At 40.5% G+C, this 19359-nt stretch overlaps 1 protein-coding gene across 3 annotated transcripts; it reads left to right on the forward strand.

Moving 5' to 3' along the window:
• Positions 1-3108: 3108 nt before the first annotated feature.
• Positions 3109-17359, forward strand: LOC103541472 (aldo-keto reductase family 1 member C15-like). Of its 3 annotated transcripts, none has more exons than XM_008508301.2 (9): positions 3109-4098; positions 6780-6909; positions 7843-7959; positions 8871-8948; positions 9752-9874; positions 11512-11621; positions 13139-13304; positions 15210-15292; positions 17143-17359. In XM_008508301.2, the coding sequence occupies exons 1-9, from the start codon at positions 4046-4048 to the stop codon at positions 17183-17185; spliced, it is 903 nt and encodes a 300-aa protein (XP_008506523.1). In that variant the 5' UTR covers positions 3109-4045; the 3' UTR covers positions 17186-17359. The 3 variants fall into 3 exon arrangements, with proteins under 3 accessions (XP_008506523.1, XP_008506521.1, XP_008506524.1); XM_008508299.2 differs by having other exon boundaries at positions 3130-4098; positions 6780-6947; XM_008508302.2 differs by lacking the exon at positions 6780-6909 and having other exon boundaries at positions 3909-4098.
• Positions 17360-19359: the final 2000 nt, after the last annotated feature.

Below are 19359 nucleotides of genomic sequence, written 5' to 3' on the forward strand. Positions count from 1 at the left end.
CATTTCTTTCACTGTAGCAAAGCCTAGGTATCACTATGTTTTAAACACTCATCAAGGAGTTCTAAGTGTGTCCAAAGTTACAAGCATCTAATCTAAACACAATCAGATTCTGACTACCATTTCAGTGGTCAAGGTGTTTGCCTTCCCAACACCCATTGTGCTCCAAATAGTTTGTTTAGATGGCTCATGTTAACTCCACTGCCTTTGACATGTAATTGCCTTGGGAAGAGGACTGTGATCGAATCCTAGTCAGTGACACATGAGAGGAGCTGCACTGGGGGGCTTCCAAGAGAATTTCCCTCACTTCTTAACATAGCCAGCCCCTCTCCTTTGACTGGATATGTCCTGTTGAAATGTGATGTCTGAAATTGCTATGCTGTTATCACCCAGCCAAAGGATGATACCAGGACACAGAGGAAGGAAGAACCAAGAGAATATTGGAGAACATCTGGACCTCCTGTGACTGACCCAGAGCTGGCCCTTCCTCTTGACTTCTTGTTATGGGGGTAACACATTTCTATGGAGTTTAAACCAACTTGTGATAGGCTTTCTTGACCTGGTTGTAGGCTAACTGAAACAGTCATTGAAGTTATCAATTTTCTCCTTACCACTCCCTGCACTGTGGGCCCAGCCAGGAGTTTCACAATCTTGAAAACTGCAGAGTCATCCTCTGAGAACAGGAGCCCCAGTGGATTCTAAGGCTTTGATGATAGTATGGGGTGATTTTATTAAAATAAAAAAAGATGCGGTAGAGGCAGGGATCCCGCAAAGAGGCTCAGATTCCCTTTATTCATCTTGAAGCCACCTTCAGGGCTTGTTTTGTTCTTCAGACAAAACCCACCCCATGACTCAATAGTGAGTCAAGTGGATTGTACTTCACATTCCATGGGTTAGGAATTTCATCACCCAGCATAATTCAAACTTTATAGATATTCCTTAAACTTCTCTGTTTATTCCCCGAAATTTCTCCCAAGGCAAAAACAATGCCTCATATCCTCTCTCCACCCTGTCTTCCTTCTATCCCTGCTCCCTTACAGCCTCTTCCACCCCTGCCTTTTCCAAAGCTATGTTCTCTGACCTTTGGCCTGGACAGCCCCTCAGCCCCACATGCCATACACATAAGCCTCTCTCAAGTTCAAGTGTACTCTATTTTTGTTCCCACAGAACACCACATGACCCAGTTCTCCTGCCAGAGAATCATTAAATGAAACAGACCACTTCCTAGGGATGAGCACTGCCGGCAACATAATTTTATTTTTTTAAACCATGTCCAGATATCTTTTCCTGAGAAAATGTATGGTATTCTCTGTACAGTGACAATTCTTCTGTAGGGAATGGGTGAGGAGAAAATAAAGCAATTTTTTACTGGTGGCACGTGAGCATTACTTATTTATAACTCGAGGATGCCAACCTCTCCCTCTTCTCCAGGACTGGGAAATCCTGAGGTCTCTGGACATAGAGTTTTCTTGTTCAACTTGATTGTATAAATGAGGGAAAGTTTGAATCCTTGCCAACTTCATTAAGCCGGGCTGGTCAAATGCAAGCCCCAGTGGACAAGCAACTTTCTCCAGTGAAACTTGGGAGGCTGGAGGATTCTATCTGGTCATTGGATTAATAGGGGAATGTCCAGCCTGGGCCCTCTGTGATACATAGTGTATCCTACAAGTCAGATCCTGGCCTAGGATCCCCAAAGGAGCAGCATGCTGTGGATGCAAAATGGCCATAAACATTCTGTAGATAAGAGAGATAAAGTGAGTTTTTCTTGAGCCACGCTGAGCATTATAACCTGAGAAGATAGCTTCCACAAAGGAAGAAAGTGTTCTGTAGAGCATGGTGTCCAGTACATTTTCATATCTTTTTAGAACACAGAACATACATTAAACATGCCAAGGATACATATTCAAAGTTTCATACAGGTATTTAGTTAAAAATCAGCAGGTCAACATGACCCTGATGTGTGGGAAAAGGAACTTATCTTCAGGAATACTGGTGGGTATGGGAAGGGAGGTATGGATTCCTACCTTAAAAGAGTGAGTTCTTTTACTTTGCGATAATGTTTAATGCACTCTTTCCTTAATGGTTAGAGCAAATGTACAATATATGTTTGATAAGCCATAAGTCAGGCTTCTTTACTTCAAGCCAGAAAGGTTTGAGCCAGAATAGATACCACATATATCTCCATATGTGAAAATCTTTTGGCACCACCAGGACTCAGGTCCCTTCTGTCCTTCCCTCCAAGTGTCTGTGTCCAGTGAAGGCAGAAGTTGCTAAGTGTCCCAGGCTTTTCCTGCCGCTTCCAGTCTCCATGAGACACCTATCCATACCAAAACCCACACAGCTTCACATAGTCCTGTCGTCCCTACTCATTCTTTGTCTGCACAAGTGGGACAGCACATTATAGAAGGGGTGACATTAGTGCCTGATAGCCACAGGCATATTGATTGTAAAGTAATCTTCCAGATTGGAGATGAACTAGAGTAGCTGCTGACCGCAGTCCTGGCTTGCTGGAGGAGTCCTCCGTGGTGTTGAACTTGGTTCTCCTGGTATCTCTGTAAACCTGCATCTCTTCTGGTCCACGCCCTCCCGGAGGACACATCAAAAACAGCTCCTGTTAGCTACAGGTAGCCAGGGTGAACTCCCTGGTTGTTGTCTCCTAAATCCCTAGGTGGGCCCAGAAATATGAACTTTCATCAAAGGTTTAGAGATGAATGTGGTTATTTTGGGTATTCTAATATTTGGGAAATCCTTTTTATTTTTTTGGTGAAGAAGAATGGCCCTGAGCTAACATCTGTTGCCAGTCTTCCATTTTGCTTGAGGAAGATTGTTGCTGAGCTAACATCTGTGCCAGTAGTTTTCCATTTTGTATGTGGGATGCTACCAAGGCATGGCTTGATGAGTGGTGTGTAGGTCTGTGTCCAGGATCTGAACCCGTGAAGCCTGGTATGCCAAAGTGGAGGGCACAAAAGTAACCACTACATGATGGGGCCAGCCTCTGGGAAGTCCTTTTCAAAGACTTTGAGTAGTTTGTGGTTTTTGTTTAGAACCATCCAAGAATGTCTACCAGAAATATTTCATAAAGCATTCCTGGCTTCTCATCTTTAAGGAATTGTACTGGTGCAATGGGCTGTTGTGTGACCAGTCCCTGTTCTAACGCTTGCCCCCATCACACTGCATTCTAACAATTAGATTCTGAATAAGCATAGGAAGGAAGCACTGAAAGGAGTAATAAAGGACAGGAGCAGAACACATGCTGTTAGAATAAGTAACAGTTGATATGGCTGGTGGGAACAAGGGGGAATAGAGGAGGCTATGCCAGGAGGAGACAGTAGCTGAAACTAAGGCACAACTGCAGAAATTCATCCTTGATCTCAGACCAGTTTTTTCTTGTAAAAAAGATTCAAAGAAGCAAGATACAGAAATCAGAAGGGGAAATGAGTTCTTGAAACAGGGAAAAAGATAATGGAATCAGGGATGGCAGCTCTTAAGGCATTTTGTTCCATGTGTGCTTGGGACCATGTGTTGGTCTTTGTTCAAGACATTCTGAAGAAGTCTTTTTGATGGGATTGTTAACAAAATGGAGGATGAAGTATTTAACTAAAGTACTATGATGGAATTAGTGTTTAGAAATGACAAGTCTACCGATTATTTTGCATCTTGTAAAGTAAGTCTGATGTAATTATCAAGCAGAAATTGACATGGTTAAATTTTTTTTTTAACTTAGGAGTCATGGATGAGCAAGGCTAAAGAGAAAATTCAAACTCCCATAACATGCATGACTTTTCTGCATGTTATTTCTGTAAGATATGCCTGCAGAGACCTGAAAGAAGTATAGGGCAGTCAGTGGCCTGATTCTAGTTTCCTTTTGAGATCATTGGCCTCTGCAATCCCAGCCCCGCCTATCTTATTGTGCTTAGTAGAAATAAAGAATGCTGGAGCCTTGTCTTCTACTCAGCTCCCAGTAAGGGAAAGGAAAGAAAGACAGAACCAAGTCAGCCAGGACTGTGGACGGTGATGGCCCTCAACCATAGTCGCTCTGTGAAACTGAATGATGGGCACTTTATGCCTGTGCTTGGATTTGGCACTTTTGCTTCAGATGAAGTAAGTGGAGCCCAGGGCACTAGAGGGTTGAAACAACCCTGGAAACAACCTGGAAGGGTGGTCAGTAGACTTGCAACCCCATGCCTGGTACACTGTGGGTGATTTGGACTGACTCTTTGAGCCTCCGTTTCACCATCTCTAACTTTGCACTAAGTAGGATGACAAGCAGTTGACTCTGGGGATTCAGAGGCTGGGAATTTTGAGGGTGGATTATCATTATTATTGATGTGGTGACTTAGCATATGTTGAATGTTTACTATGTATTTTGAGTACTTTCCACGCACTGTCTTGAATTCCTCAACAACTGTCCTAGGTAAATTATTATTATTCTTGTTTCTTACACATGTGAAATCCAAGCTCAGGCAGCTCTTCTTGCACTCACTGCTGCCTCAGTCAGAGTCATTCAGCTCTTTATTACAGCTCCCTCACGGGCAGTGGGCACAGAAGGAAAGTACAAGTAACATGACTACTTTGTAGCAGCTTTGCTTTCGGTTCGGTTCTTCGGGGCTGGAAGTATTTGCCAATGGTTTCCTTATTTCATTTCAGAAGGCATTCTTATTCCAAGTGTTAGGTATTAGAAAGGAAGACTTAAGAGGCACAAACTAACAATGGAGACAGAATTGTGCTTTTCACCAAATGTATTCTTTATACATCCACATGGTGAAGCTGCAATGCACTCTAAGTGTTACTGTCTGGTCACGGTGAGGTAGGGGACGCTTTGGGGTTGCTTGGGAGGGTTGCCCCCATAAATAATGGAGATTGATATGCTCCATCTTTCTATGAAATATGACATGAAATATCAATAGCTAATAGCTGTCAGACAGGGACAATTTGTTTGCAATGACATAATTATCATTGTATCCACTAGTATAGCTTAAGCATAGCATATGTCTTACCTATGTTATATCCAAATTCTATTACTGTTTTAAAGACAGATATGGACCACAGAGAAAAGAACATATAGACAATGTTACATGGGATCCTAGATTGGTAAATCCAACTCTCTGTAGCCCCTCCATAGTAATGCTGTCAGAAGGACTGTGAAAAGAGATGGCAAACACATTCATAGAATGTTACCAGCTTCACTAAAGATGAATTGCTTGCTTCCATCCCCAGTAACATGGAGAGTTTAATATTGTCAACTCGCCACCCAGGGGCTGGCTTGTCTCCTAGAGGAACTGTACTTTACCAAGACTTAGTGTCAGTCTTTGTTGCTGCTGACAGGTCACTCATCTCAAAATAGTGGTAGCTCAAACAGCCTTGGTAAGAAGTAGCTTGTGCAGTTGGCCCATGCATAGTCTTAATCCCTTTAACCATGGCCATTTCATTCATGGGCCCAGGGTGTAAGTACTGGAGTGGTCATGTATACAGGCTAAGTAGCATCCATTGGACAAGATCCCCTCTTTACCTAATTATTGCTGGTCTCTTCTAAAGACTCTGGTGGTCATAGAATTCCCCCAGACAGAGTCATAGGTGTTCGCAGTTGGAAGCCTGTATCACAGTACACAGATATGTTGAGTCCCAGGCAGATATAGGTAGAGTGATGACTGTGTCTGTTACAGGATAATACATTTCTCATTTAATCCTCTCCACAATCCCCTCAAAGTCAACTATTATTCTCCCTTTAATCCAATTGGTACACTTTATTTTTTTTTAATTCTTTTTAGTTTTATTGAGGTAAAACTGACAAAATTCTAAGGTGATTAAAGTGTATGGCAAGATGATTTGGTACATGTAGACATGCTGAAAAGATTCCCTTCATCAAGTTTAACACTTCCATCACTTCATATTTTTTTTTTCTTGGTGAGGCTATTTAATTTCTATTCTCTTAGTAAACTTCAATTATACCATATAGTGTTATTAACTATGATTACCATGTTATAGATTAGTCCTAAAATCTGATTTTTATAATGTCTGAAAGTTTTTATCTCTTTACCACCCTCTCCTCTTTCCCCCCAACCTTCAGCCTCTGGCCTTTCTCCTCTCTGTTTCTTAGAACTGGAATTTTTTTTTCAGATTCCACCACGTGGTATTTATCTTTCTCTGTCTGGCTTATTTCACTTAGTATAATAGCCTCCAGCTTGATACAGGTTGTTGCTAATGACAAGCTTTCCTTCTTGTACAAAGCTGAATAATATTCCATTGTGTGCCAGGCACACAGATGGCCTGTAATAAAGGCTTGTTGCATAAGTGTTAAATGAGAGCATTGGGGAATGAAGGATAAAAAAATCATAAATGACTTTAAGAGCTCATTTTGGTGGAAACTGGATGGAGGAGGTGCCAGTATTATGGACTCTTTTCCAGTTCTACACTAAAAATAGATATTGACATATGTATCTTTAGAATCTATATCTATATCTCTCTCCATCTATATATGTCGAAGTTTCATCCCAGAATCAGAAGATTTCCTATGAGTTACTTCCTTACAACTAATTCTTTATTGACTGAGACTTGACTTTTTGTGTTCTATGGTGAAGCCCATTTCCTGAATTCATTTCAACTTAGAGGTCACATTGGAGTTTGGTCTTTGCCCCCGGAAGACAGGTTTGCTACTAAGGCTTGCATCATCAAACAGGGGAACAGGAGACATGGAGAAACAGCTGGTGAAACTCTATCAAGGAAATAGATTGCTTCTCTCTAAGTCAGGTGGATTACCAACCCTCCTGATTCATATTTCATAGGTTCCTAAGAGCAAAGCTTGGGAGGCCACCAAAGTGGCTATTGATGTGGGTTTCCGTCACATCGATGCGGCATTCTTCTATCAAAATGAAGAGGAGGTCGGCAAGGCCCTCCGAGAGAAGATGGAGAATGGTACTGTGAAGAGAGCGGACATATTCTACACGACCAAGGTGCTGTGGGTGGAGTGACTAGAGGCTGCTGTCAAGATCAGATATTTTATTTTTTTTAAAAACCCCACAACTTGATGTTTATCGGAATAATTTATTTACCTTCTAAGATTGCAGAGACTCCTTGCAGAAAAGCATAAAACAGAAAAAAGCTTGCTTTGCCCTGAAATGTGTTAAAGGTGGGGCTCAGTTGTTCAGCCTCTCTGAATATCAGTCAGCATGCATATCTGGAACATCAATGATGATACTTTTCTTCTAGAGCTGGTGTATGAATTGACTGAGCCACTATGGAGTGAGTGTACACCTTTTATCTTTCAGCAGATCCTTTCAGCACATATCCAAGTGATGCTGACGTATTATTCAGAAAAGGGAATCAGACTAGGAAATACTTTTTTCAAGTCAGCATTGAGTTTGCTGAAATGTGTACAGTTTTCTTAGGTGGAAAATCCTGTTTCCAATGTCAAGAGAGCTGAAGTCTCTACAGAATGATCCTATGTATGTCAACATCAGTGGTAAAATTGTTCTTAGAGCGCAGGCCTCTCAGCAGAACTGTTTCCTGGCATTTATTATAAAGGACTGTAAATTCCACTTCCCTTTGCCTGGCATTTCTTGGCTCCCCTTCCAGAGATGTCTTTTCTAATCCTTGAAACACACAGGTCACTTTTCCTGGGCCATCTAAGTATTATTCAGAGTTTTCTTACAGCCATTCAGGCAAATCCCAGGTCCCAGTAAAGAGCTCATTTATACTAGGTCACATAATTTTAGCCCCAGAATTTCTTATTTTTAGACCACTACAGTGGTTTGTGTGCACTTCTCAGTCTTTGAACTACGAGGTTTACTTTGGGTCCCCAAATGTGGGAAATCATAAGACATTTAGTATTTCTTTTGGTCACTGCAGCTTTGGAGTACTTTCCTTCGACCAGAATTCGTTCAGCCAGCCCTGGAAAAATCACTGACGAAACTTGGACTGGACTATGTAGATCTCTTCATCATTCATTGGCCAGTTGCTATGAAGGTCAGCTTTTGCTTTCCTTGTCACACCCAAGAGTATTTCATCACTGCCTTTGTACCTCCGTTTTCTTATTCTGGCTGGGTTTTCTCGGTTTTTACTGAGAGAGGTAGGTTTGAGTTTGGCTGATAGAATTGCTAAATGATTTATGTCTCTCCTTAATAGCTGTGCCACTTCCTCACCAAGATTCTTTTATCCTCATCCTGTAGGCTTCAGAAAGATTGAAGTTCAGTATTCTCACTGCATCCACCTCAAAGAGTTGAGGACGTCACCTTACTTGTCTAAGTGATTTGCTATGTCTGTAGTGAGTTAGTGATTAGGGTCCTCAAGAAAGCTGAGTTACAATAGACTGCAGAGATGCAGTGGGAAACTCCCACCTCTTTAAGGGAAAGTCTCTCCAATTTGGACCTCTCAGCCCTAACGAAGAGTGAGGTACTCTGTGATGGTCCATGCTATATAGCTAGGTTCGTTTGGGCTTCACTGATTCAACCTCACATCGTAGTGGATGTTCAGTGCGCAGACCTGTGATCCTCACTATATCTGAGTTGGGTAATCATAAAGCGGAGCTAAAACGCATTGCTCAGTAGTAAAGATAAGTCGAGTCATCCAGACCAGCCTGTCCTAGGGAAGTAAAATCTATTACAGCCCTAGGAGAATTCATTCTTAGGTGAAGTTCAGTGGTGGATGTGGATAGGAGGGCAGTGTCATTGGGAAAGAGGTGCTTCACTGTTGTGTCTCAACTGCTGATAATCTTCCTTTCCCACATCTCTTCTCTTACGCAGCATACACATACACGCACACACAAACACTCGGGTTAGCCTCTTGAAGGTTTTGGGACCCAGCTCCTTGGGCACCTGGAAGTTAATTTTTTTAAAAAAAATACCTCTTCTTCATCCTTTCTCCTGTCTGTATTCCAGTCTGGGGATGAGATTCTGCCAAAGGATGCCAGTGGGAAAATTATCTTCGACACAGTGGACCTTCGGGACACATGGGAGGTAAGTACTGCCACTGACACCTAAGAGGCACTGGGTGACAAGATAGAAATCACTGGTTGGGAGTCAGAAGAAATGGGTTCTGGCCCCATCAGTTGTCTAACCTTGACCACATCACTGTACTTCTCTGTACCATGATTTTCTCATCTGTTAAGGAAGGGAACTGAATGAGATGACCTGTAAGGATTGTTCTTCATCTGAATTTCTATGTTTATAAGTAGGGGTTCTTTGCCCCACTGATTAGGTTGACCATGGGAATGCTGTAAGGGGATTGTCAGAGGAAACTCAAGAGGAGTTAGAGCGCCTTCCAAAGATGGCTAAACAGGCCCACCAGGGATGGAAGGCTATGTCTGACTTAGCAGAAGGGTGGACTGAGGGAGAGTGAAGCCTGCCCTTATGTAGCCTTTCCCACCATGTTTTTCACCACTCTAGGAAAGAGGAAGCAGCCAAACCCTCTACTAGGAAAACCTGAGAGTTTCTCTTTGCTCTTGACTCTGACACCATTTGCTAAAGAACAGTTAGATGCCTAACAGGAAAATAGGCACATGGAAGAGGGCAGGGAGGGGAACTGAGAAACATCTTCATGTCTATTTATCATCCTGGGTGTGCATGTAGTAGAAGCAAGGAGACAAAGTAGACATGCATAGCAATACAGTATATTAGGAGGTAATGTATTCAAGCAATAAAATGGGTTCAGTCAAGTTGTGATAAATATGATGACAGATTTCCTGTTTTTAAAATGTTCACTAGAAAATGAAAGGGCCAAACTACATGAAAAGTTTACCACACCTTTTCCTCCTCTGCAGGCCCTGGAGAAGTGTAAAGATGCGGGTTTAACCAAGTCCATTGGGGTGTCCAATTTCAATCACAAACAGCTGGAGATGATCCTGAACAAACCAGGGCTCAAATACAAGCCCGTCTGCAACCAGGCAAGCCCAGAGTCCACCAGAGTTTCCTTGCTTTCCACCCTTCACATGTTCCTCCTTAGCTAACAATCCTCAAGTTCCCAGCTTGATGTCAATTGGTGTAATGATAGTTCCTTTTACTGCCATAGGAAATGCCAAAGAAGGAATAGGTTGAATGGCATGGGAAGAGTATTGTTTCAGTTCTTCAGAGGTGGGTTTGAGGTTCCTATGAGATGTCCAAGTGGAGATGCTGAGTTGGAAGATGGTGATACTGGTCTGGAGCTCAGGAAGGTGTTTAAGACTAGAGGTAGAGATTTTCGAATCATTTCCTTATGAATGGTAATTAAACTCACAAGAGTCGATTCCCTCTCCTGGAAAATTTCATAGACAGAACATGAAGAGGGCAGGAAAGTCAGCATTGAAGGACAAGGCAAAGAGGCAATGGTTAGGAGATTGGGGAGGAGTGATCAGACAGGGAGAGAGAAAATGAGGAGAGTGTGGTGTCAGGAGAGCCACCGAAGAGGGACAAAAAGGATTGCGTGAGCCATAGGGTGGATCCTGTCATGGAGCAGACAATCCAAGAGGAATGGAAACAGTTATTGCATTTAACGACATGGAGTTTGTGGGACCCTTGCAGGAGCAGTTACACAGAGGTGAGAAATAAGAGCGAGAAAAACCAAAACAGTAGAAAGTGAGGAAATGAGTAATTATAATTGAAAGATGTAATTTCTAAACATAACACCCAATGCTGTCAATTTTTAAACACTATGACATTGTACATGTCTAACAAAATGTCAAACAAAAAAAGCATTTTTGCAAATGAGTTTGAAAATTATGCAAGAGACCATTCAAATATTTCTACTCTATGTCTTCGTTATTTCATTTCTAGGAATCTATTTGTAGAAAATAATTCAAGATATGTTCAAATATGTCCCTCTCTTTTTCCCTCCTCTTCCTTCTCCTCGTCTTCCTTCTTCTTTTTCTCTTTCTCTATAATTTCTTTGTGAAAAAAACTAAGACTTTTTTCCTTTAACTTTTTCCACACTATTGGTATTACTGATTGATCCCAGTGATTCAGTTTGATGTGATACTTTTGTACCAATGTAAATTGGAGGTTACATCTAAAGACTTGATCATATATGTATGTCATTGTGAATTCATGAATTTTAACAAATATGATATTTTCCTATCCAGTGTTGTTCCTTTTCTTATTGATGATCCAGTTGTCAGAGTTTCATTGCCTCTTCAAGTGAGCTCCTGGTTCCTTTGACATGCCTCATCATCTTTCCAGTCTTCTTCACTTTCTAGAGTGTATGATTTTCTAGGGTCAGTTTGTAGCTTTTTGCCCAGACCAGCTATCAGCCATTTTTCTAAGTAATCTTGGTTTCTCACAGTAGGAAAAGGCATTTAGAGGCCACAACCTGGTTCTGTGGGTCTTTAGTCATTTTAAACATTAGTAAAAATATAAAGAGAATTGTTTAATTATTTCTGAAAACCAACATCATTTGCAGGTATTTCAGAAAGTGCATGGGCAAAAGTACCAATCTGAACCCTATAGTATATGTATTAACCTGATGTTAGATATTCCTTCAAAGGACTTTTCAAATGTACATGTTATTGCATCACGGATTCTGATACCTTTGGTTCTTGGCAACTTACAGGTGGAATGTCACCCTTACCTCAACCAGAGCAAACTGCTGGAGTTCTGCAAGTCCAAGGACATTGTCCTAGTTGCCTACAGTGCCCTGGGGTCCCATAGAGACCCAAACTGGTAATGAGAATGTTAGGGTTAACGTATGTCAGCAACTTCATTGATGAAGAAATCCTTTTTTTCAAGTTTAGTTTTAACATTTTATCATGGAAAGTTTCAAGCAAAAAAGTGGACACAATACTGTGATGAATGGATAAAGAAGAAGTGCTATGTATACACAATGGAATAGTACTCAGCCATGAAAATGATGAAATCTTGCCATTTGCAACAACATGGATCTGCCTTGAGGGTATTATGCTAAGCAAAATAAGTCAGAGAAGAAGAAAATCAAATACTGTATGATCTCATTCATAAGTAAAGATAAGAACAACAACAACAAACAAGCACGTAGATACAGAGATTAGATTGGTGGTTACCAGAGGGGAAAGGGGGAAGGGGAAGGGAGGAGGGCAAAAGTGATGACAGGGCACATGTGTATGGCGATGGATGGTAATTAGTCTTTGGTTGTTGCACATGATGTAGTCTACACAGAAACAAAAATATAATGATGTATATCTGACATTTATATAATACTATAAAGCAATGCTACCTAAAGAAAAAATAATAGTGTGAATTTCCAGGTACCATCTGTGAACTTCAGCCATCACCAACATTCTTTCATTCTGTTTCCACTACGTGTCCACCTACTCCAAACCCCACTCTGAATAAGATTTTTTTTAAAGTCACTTAATGGTAAAATTTACACAGCTTGTCTTGCAGGAATTTAGCAGTCTAATTTTGACAAGTGGATATACTGTATAACACAACTCGTATCATGAAACAGAACTTTTCTATCTCCCAACAAAGTTCTTTTGTGTTCCTCTCCAGACAATTCTTCCTCATCCCAAGGTGACCATCTCTATGATATCCTTTTTCTTTTTAAATTTTTCTTTTTCTTGAGGAAGATTAGCCCTGAGCTAACTGCTGCCAATCCTCCTCTTTTTGCAGAGGAAGACTGGCCCCGAGCTAACATCCGTGCCCATCTTCCTCCACTTTATATGTGGGATGCCTACCAAAGCATGGTGTGCCAAGTGGTGCCATGTCCGCACCCAGGATCTGAACTGGGGAACCCCAGCCGCTGAAGCAGAGCATGCACATTTAACCGCTGCACCGCTGGGCCGGCCCCTGATTTCTTTTTTCAACTTAGATTAGTTTGCTATGTTATAGTGCTTCACATACAAAAGATGTCATAGACTCTTTACTCTCATGTCCACCTTCTTTGACTCAGCATAACATCTGTGACATTTATCCACATTGTTGCAAATATCTAGTTCAGTCCTTTTTACTGCTGAGTAATATTCCTTTGCATGGACATAAATATCACAGGTTGTTTCTCCATTCACCCATTAATGGACATATTAGTTGTTTCCAGTTTGGCACAATTGTGAATGAATCTCTGCAAATATTCATGAAACGCTTTTAAAATCATACCATAATGTACCTATTTCTCTCAATTATCTGAGGAACTTGGGGAAAATGTTACTCTAGATTTTCAGTCCTACGCTATTCAAATATGAGTTCATGATTTTTGTTTTCAGGGTGGAAAAGGACAGTCCATATCTCTTGGAGGATCCAATCTTGAATGCTGTTGCCAAGAAACACAAGCGAAGTCCAGGCCAGATTGCCCTGCGCTACCAGGTGCAGCGGGGGGTGGTGGTCCTGGCCAAGAGCTTCAATGAGAAGAGAATCAAAGAGAACTTCCAGGTACAGGCTGGACAGTCTCTCCAGAGTGAGGACTGGATGCTGTATTGGGTGCCATCTCTCTTGTCTTTCAGTACCCAGCCGTGTTCATTCATTCCCATGCGTCTCTCCCCTGCATGCTCTGGGGGCAGCTTGGAAGAAGGGGAAGAGAGAGCACTGGCCTCAGAGTCCTAATCTTTAAGTCCTCGAGGCCTGGCTTTGCTGCTTCCATATTGTTTGACACAGAGCACATTTCATCAGTGTTTTTTTTTAATCTGTTTTTTTTTCATCAGTTGTAAGAGTCCTATGCAGAGGAACTTTTAAAAACCTGCTTCCTCTTCTTCCCCTTGTCTACCTGATGAACCCCTATTTGCACGTCAATGTCAAACCAAATAGCATTAGCTGCTTTGTTTCTCCATTGGGACACCCCAGCACAGTTGTTGAACACCATGGCACTTGGCATGGCTCTGTTAGTGAGTTTTTCCTTATTAAACGAGAATTGTTTGTTTATATGTCACGGTCTTTTCTAGATTATGAGACCCTAAATGTAGTTACTCCCTCTGGGTCATCTCTTAGCACGTTTTCCCAGAAGAGCTCCCAGCAGGTAGGAAATCATATATAAGTTTATAGATGGACCAAATTAACAAATGAATAAGTACAATTTTTCTCTAAATTCTCCCCTGGTCTCTTAGATCAATCAGTGGTCTTCAACTTATTTTGCTGTGAACCTCATGAGAATTGTGAAAAACTGCTTAAGCTCTATCCTGTTTTAAGCTGACAGCTAAAATTTTTATGACAATTTTAATATTTGCAAAAGAGGACATTCAGAGCATATTATTTATAGAGTGTTTGCTCCAAATCCTTGAAGTTGTTGATTTAGTTCACTCAACTTGTGAATATATCAAATACACAAATCTAAATCTCATTGTTAAATCAATCAGAAAAAATTCCCATTTTATTTCTCAATTCGACTCAACGTGTTAATACATATCCCTATGATAACCAAATCACTTCTGGAGTATATTTTTAAGATGAATGACAGGTGGATAGGTGCATGACATATAGACAGATGGATGGATAGATAGATAGATAGATAGATAGATAGAAGATAGATAGATAGACAAAGATATAGGAAGATAACGCACTGAGTTTCCATGAAGTTGTCCCCAGGATAAAATAATGAGCTTCCCACTGTCATATTTCTTACCAAAGATCTTTCTGCTGTGCCACTAAAGGACTCTCTGTTAGGGGCTATGCATCATCAATTAAAAACAAATCTGGGCTTAAATAAGAGAGACTTTATTCAAAAGGGAGAACACTCTGAATATAAAATGTATAGTGTCTCAGAGATCAATCAGAAAGTCTTTTCTTTTATAGGGAAGTGGAAACCCTCCTAGAAATAAAATGGTGTTTAGGGGTTGGGATGAGCAGTTGGTGTCAACTAATACTTGATCAAAGAATGCTTTTTCCAGAGGTCAATAGTTTCTGGTAGAGGCTTTCACAGGAAGTTGCTCTTCCTTCCAAGGCTTGCTTAAATTCAAGGCTGTCAAATTCTAGAGGGTTGTGGGGAAGGAATAATCTTACTAAAGCTGGGTCAACTAAGCAGGTATTCTCTCCAGATTGTCCAACTCTGGCATTGTTTGTAAAAGGGGGATATTTTTCTTTTCTGTTGCAAGCAATTCACTTGGAAAGATTTGGGACTGATGAGTTGTGAGCCTTACTCTTGTGAAGTGGTTAGAGAAGGAGTGGGCAGGGAGAGGTGGAAAGCCCAGCAGAAGAGTTCTCCGGCCAGTACACCTGGAAGCTGATGACAGGGAAGTCTTCCCTGGATATCCTCCTTTCTCCATCAAGTGGGAAAGTCCTCAAGATCCCAGGTAGAAGACAGCTGCCTTGGGGGAGAGTTTAACGTGATCCTCTTCTTGACTTTAGATTTTTGAATTTGAATTGACTCCAGAAGACATGAAAGCAATTGATGGCCTCAACAGAAATTTCCGATATGCTAAGTTACTCTCGTAAGTAAACTGCAGATTGTTTTTCACAGACTGTTTCTGTAGCATGCAGGTTAGTAGAGGAACTAAGCTTCTCTCGATCAGGAAGACAGACCTGATTTCCAGAGTAGGAGTAAAACAGGAGCTTACTGTAGACCTCAGACCAGATCTGACTCCAGAGTGGCTCAGTCTCTGATCCAAGAGAAATACAAGTGGGGCCCAGGACAGAGCACAAGCAAAATTGCCAAAATTTCCATCATGGGGAATTTACTCCCTTTTTGCCCCTAATCTCTGTGTCTGGCGAGCTTCCACACAGGGCTGACTTACCCATTCAACATGGAATGCACAGTGCCTTTGCTCCAGTATAATTTTAGGGGACCTACAAAATATTTCATCTTTAGTTACTTTTATAATCAGGAGAAAAAAGTGATTATATTAATAATGCTTTCATAATAATGAAGCCAGCCTGGATGCTATTCATTTTTATCCTAACACAATAGTAAAATGCAATATTAATATTTTTTACAGAGGAGGGGGCTCAGGAAGTCAGATGTGCTTAGGTACTGTGAAAGTAATGCTGTGGCCCTGCTTCTGCTTTCTTTTCTTAGTGTCCACTGGCATTTCGCCTTAAAGGACATTCCTGTCCCCAAACACCATACATTTCTTCCAAATTTATCTCTTCGTTGGCCTTTTTTCCCTATCACAACTCTCATTTCCTCAGCTGTGTTATCTCACCAAACTGAACTATAAATGGGTCATGAACTTAATTGACACTAATATTGGTGACTGATGTGTCTCCAGTGGCCCACACCAAGAAAAGATCCTCTGGATTTCTCTGTTTCTTAAGTCAAGGCTTTCTTCACAGTGGCCTTTGTCCTTCAGGAGACTCTCCCCTGGGACCCTCCATCTCCTTTGACTTTAACTTGTTCACAAACATAGCATTCCAGTTGTTCAGTTCCTGCAGGAGCATCTCAGGAGGAAGAGAAAGAAGACTAATTGAACCAAGAAGTTTGGAAGAGAGTTTAGAGATAAGGGGAATAGTATTTTAGTTATAGAATAAAGATTTACTTCTAAAGAAAGATCTCAAAATTCTCCTTCTGTTAAAACTAAATCATGATTCTGAGAAAGTACCTTTTCTATTTCCAAAGACTTTTAATTATAAGTCTATCATCTCCTTCATTAAGCTGTGAACACATACTTCCACTCATCCGTCTGGCCCTATGTCAACAGATCAAGTCCCGCCCCATAGAATTGCTCAAAATGAAGTCTTCAATGATATTGAGTTGAAAAGGAGAAGTTTAAAAAGGAAAATAATAACATGGAAACAAATCAAAATCAACAGTAATAACAATGATTGAATAACAAATATTCTCATAAATTATAAATTAAGAAAACAGTAGTCCTATTTTGTAGGTGTGGTTATGTAGATGTGTATGTTGTCTCCTCAGTAGAAGTTCCTTGTTGGAGGGACCCTGGATTTCTGAGGGTGATCGGTATATACTTGTGGAAAGAACGTGTGAAAAACAACAGCAAAATCCTTACCGTCATCACTCTCATTGGCTAGGGATGAGAGTGACACCTGCGGCTGAAATGACCACAACATTTTAGCTGTAGTTCTTACTTATAAATAAATATAAATCGTAATTTAAATCAAATTACCTGTCACTTTGGCATTTGTCTATGTGGGGATGTGGGAATCTGGCACGCAGGTGGAATGTGCACACGGACAGGGAGCCTGCATGGATGTGTGTCTGGGTGGAAGGAGGGATGTGTTCGTGAATTTAGTTTTGATCCCATCCTGACTGCGTCCTTGGAGAAACTCTCTCTTTGACAGTGTGAAGACAGATTTAATGCATTAAATCCTTCTCTTTCAGTGCTGTTGATCATCCTTATTATCCATTTTCTGAAGAATATTGACCACGAGCTGTGCACCATGAGCTCTAAGAATTTCCTGTCTAAGTGTGTGGAGAGCATTTCTGTACTTGGTGGAGGTGATTCAAACCAATGTCTGTAGTTTCAGGGTGCTCACTTTCCTTTATTCTCATTTTCATTTCTTTTGTAATTTATGAAATAATAAAGACTTAAAAATAAGTATGTTTGCTTTTCTTGATTATTAAAATAACACATACAAATTACAGAAAACTTGAAAAATAAAAGGGAAAGTAGGGAGAGTAAAAGTAACATAATTAATCCATTTAAAAATTCTTGAACTTTTGGTGCATTTTCTTTCATGATTTTCCTATAGAAATGTGGGGTGTGTGTTTATTTACAATTTGAAATGAACTTCAATACACAGACTGTGTACTGTTTTTTACTTAACGTATAAATATTTTCCAAAGCTATCAAATATTATTAAAAATTTCAGTATCATATTTCTCTTGTTGTAAAGCATTGCATCTTATTAATTTATTTAATTCATTAATCATCTGCCTATGTTTTGACATTTTGACTCATTCTTGTATATTTTTTCATTGATTCATTTATTCATTCAGCAGAAACCTTATTGAACATCCTTATGTGCCAGACATTGTCTTATCAATCAATAAAATAGACAAGAATTAAATTGAGATGAGAAGTGTCTTGAGTTTACAGGCTAGTGGGGGGAAGAAGATCATGAATGAAATAAATACTTAACTGTTAGAAATGGGTAGGTGTCTGTTGGGAGATAATTCTGCAGATCTCATACTTCTGTACCCCTAATAAGCAGAGGAACTCTCTACCCTGCATTCTACTCTACTTTTACAAGATGTTTGTGCAGCAAACAGCCTTGGAATGTAGAGTTAGTGGCTCCCTCCAAAGAAATGGAAGTTGTGCCTGCTGTGAAGCAATAGAAAGAAAATATCTCCCTCTAGAGCAAGGGCAGGGGCAAGCATGCTCAGTGCCTGCTAGAGTGCATCCGAGTTCCCTAGATTCAGGTTTTCCTCCTGTAAGTCAACCTGCAAGATCAGGTCTCATGTGGGCGCCTTCACTTCACCCTGTAGAAATGTGGGCTCAAGGACCTAAAGCAGGAATCCTTAACGTGGGAAACGTTTTCACAACATCTGTTTACCAAACCCCCACATTGTAAATCGTAAACTTATACAATGTTATGTGCCAACTATATTTCAATAAAGCTGGGAAAAAATGCTATCACTTTGGCTACAGCAAATTGTTGTGAATAATAAATAATGGTCCTTCTTCTCTGACCCACAAGGTTCATGACTTCTACCAGCATCCATGAAACTGTGGTAAGTTAATTTGTTTGTAGATTGCAAGTCAGGTTAAAATCTTAAATCCTTAGTGATGCTTCACAGAGATATGGAGAAAAAGTAAGCAGGGAGGAAAAGAGATGGTGATGGACAATGGGAGTGCTGGGTGTTATTTTAAATAAGATGGTCGAAAAGAACTTCAATGAAAAGGTGACTTGAGCAAAAATTGGGATGAGACAAAAGAGTGAGTTATGTGGATGTGTCAGAGAGAATTCCTGGACATGGAACAGAAAATACTAAGGCCAAGAAGAATCAAGGTTCCTATAATACGTAAGTGACAACACGTAGGCTAATGAAGGTGATGTTTAGTGAGCAAGGAAGATAGTAGTAGAGGATAAGTTCCAGATCTGCAATAGGGAACTTTGTCATGTTGGCTTTTGAAAGGCCTTTAACTTTTCTTCTGAGCAAAATGGAGAATGATTGCAGAGTAACAACTACATGAGCTGACTAGCTTAAATGGATCACTCTGGATGTTGCATTGAGAAAATACAAGGGAAAAGACCTCTCTGTTAGGGCTTTCTGCAAAAATTCAAGTGAGAGATTGTGTTGGATAGATGATGGTATGAGCATTCAAGGTGGTCAGATGTTGTTAAAATATGGATATATTATAAAAATCGAGTCAAGGAGGCTTTCCAACATATTGGATATGTTGTAAAAGGAAAATAAGGAGTCAAAGTTGACTCCAGACATTTTAAGATAAGGAAGTGGAAGGAAGAAGTTTCCATTTGATGAGATGGAGACAGTGTGTTAGGAGCAAACCTTTGTGGGAAGATGATGAGTTTAATTTTAGATATGTGTGTTTGAGATGCCTGTTAGGTATCCAGGTGAAGATGCTGTGTCGAT

The sequence above is a fragment of the Equus przewalskii genome, chromosome 30 (assembly GCF_037783145.1).
Source record: "Equus przewalskii isolate Varuska chromosome 30, EquPr2, whole genome shotgun sequence".
NCBI classification, from domain to species: Eukaryota; Metazoa; Chordata; class Mammalia; order Perissodactyla; family Equidae; genus Equus; species Equus przewalskii.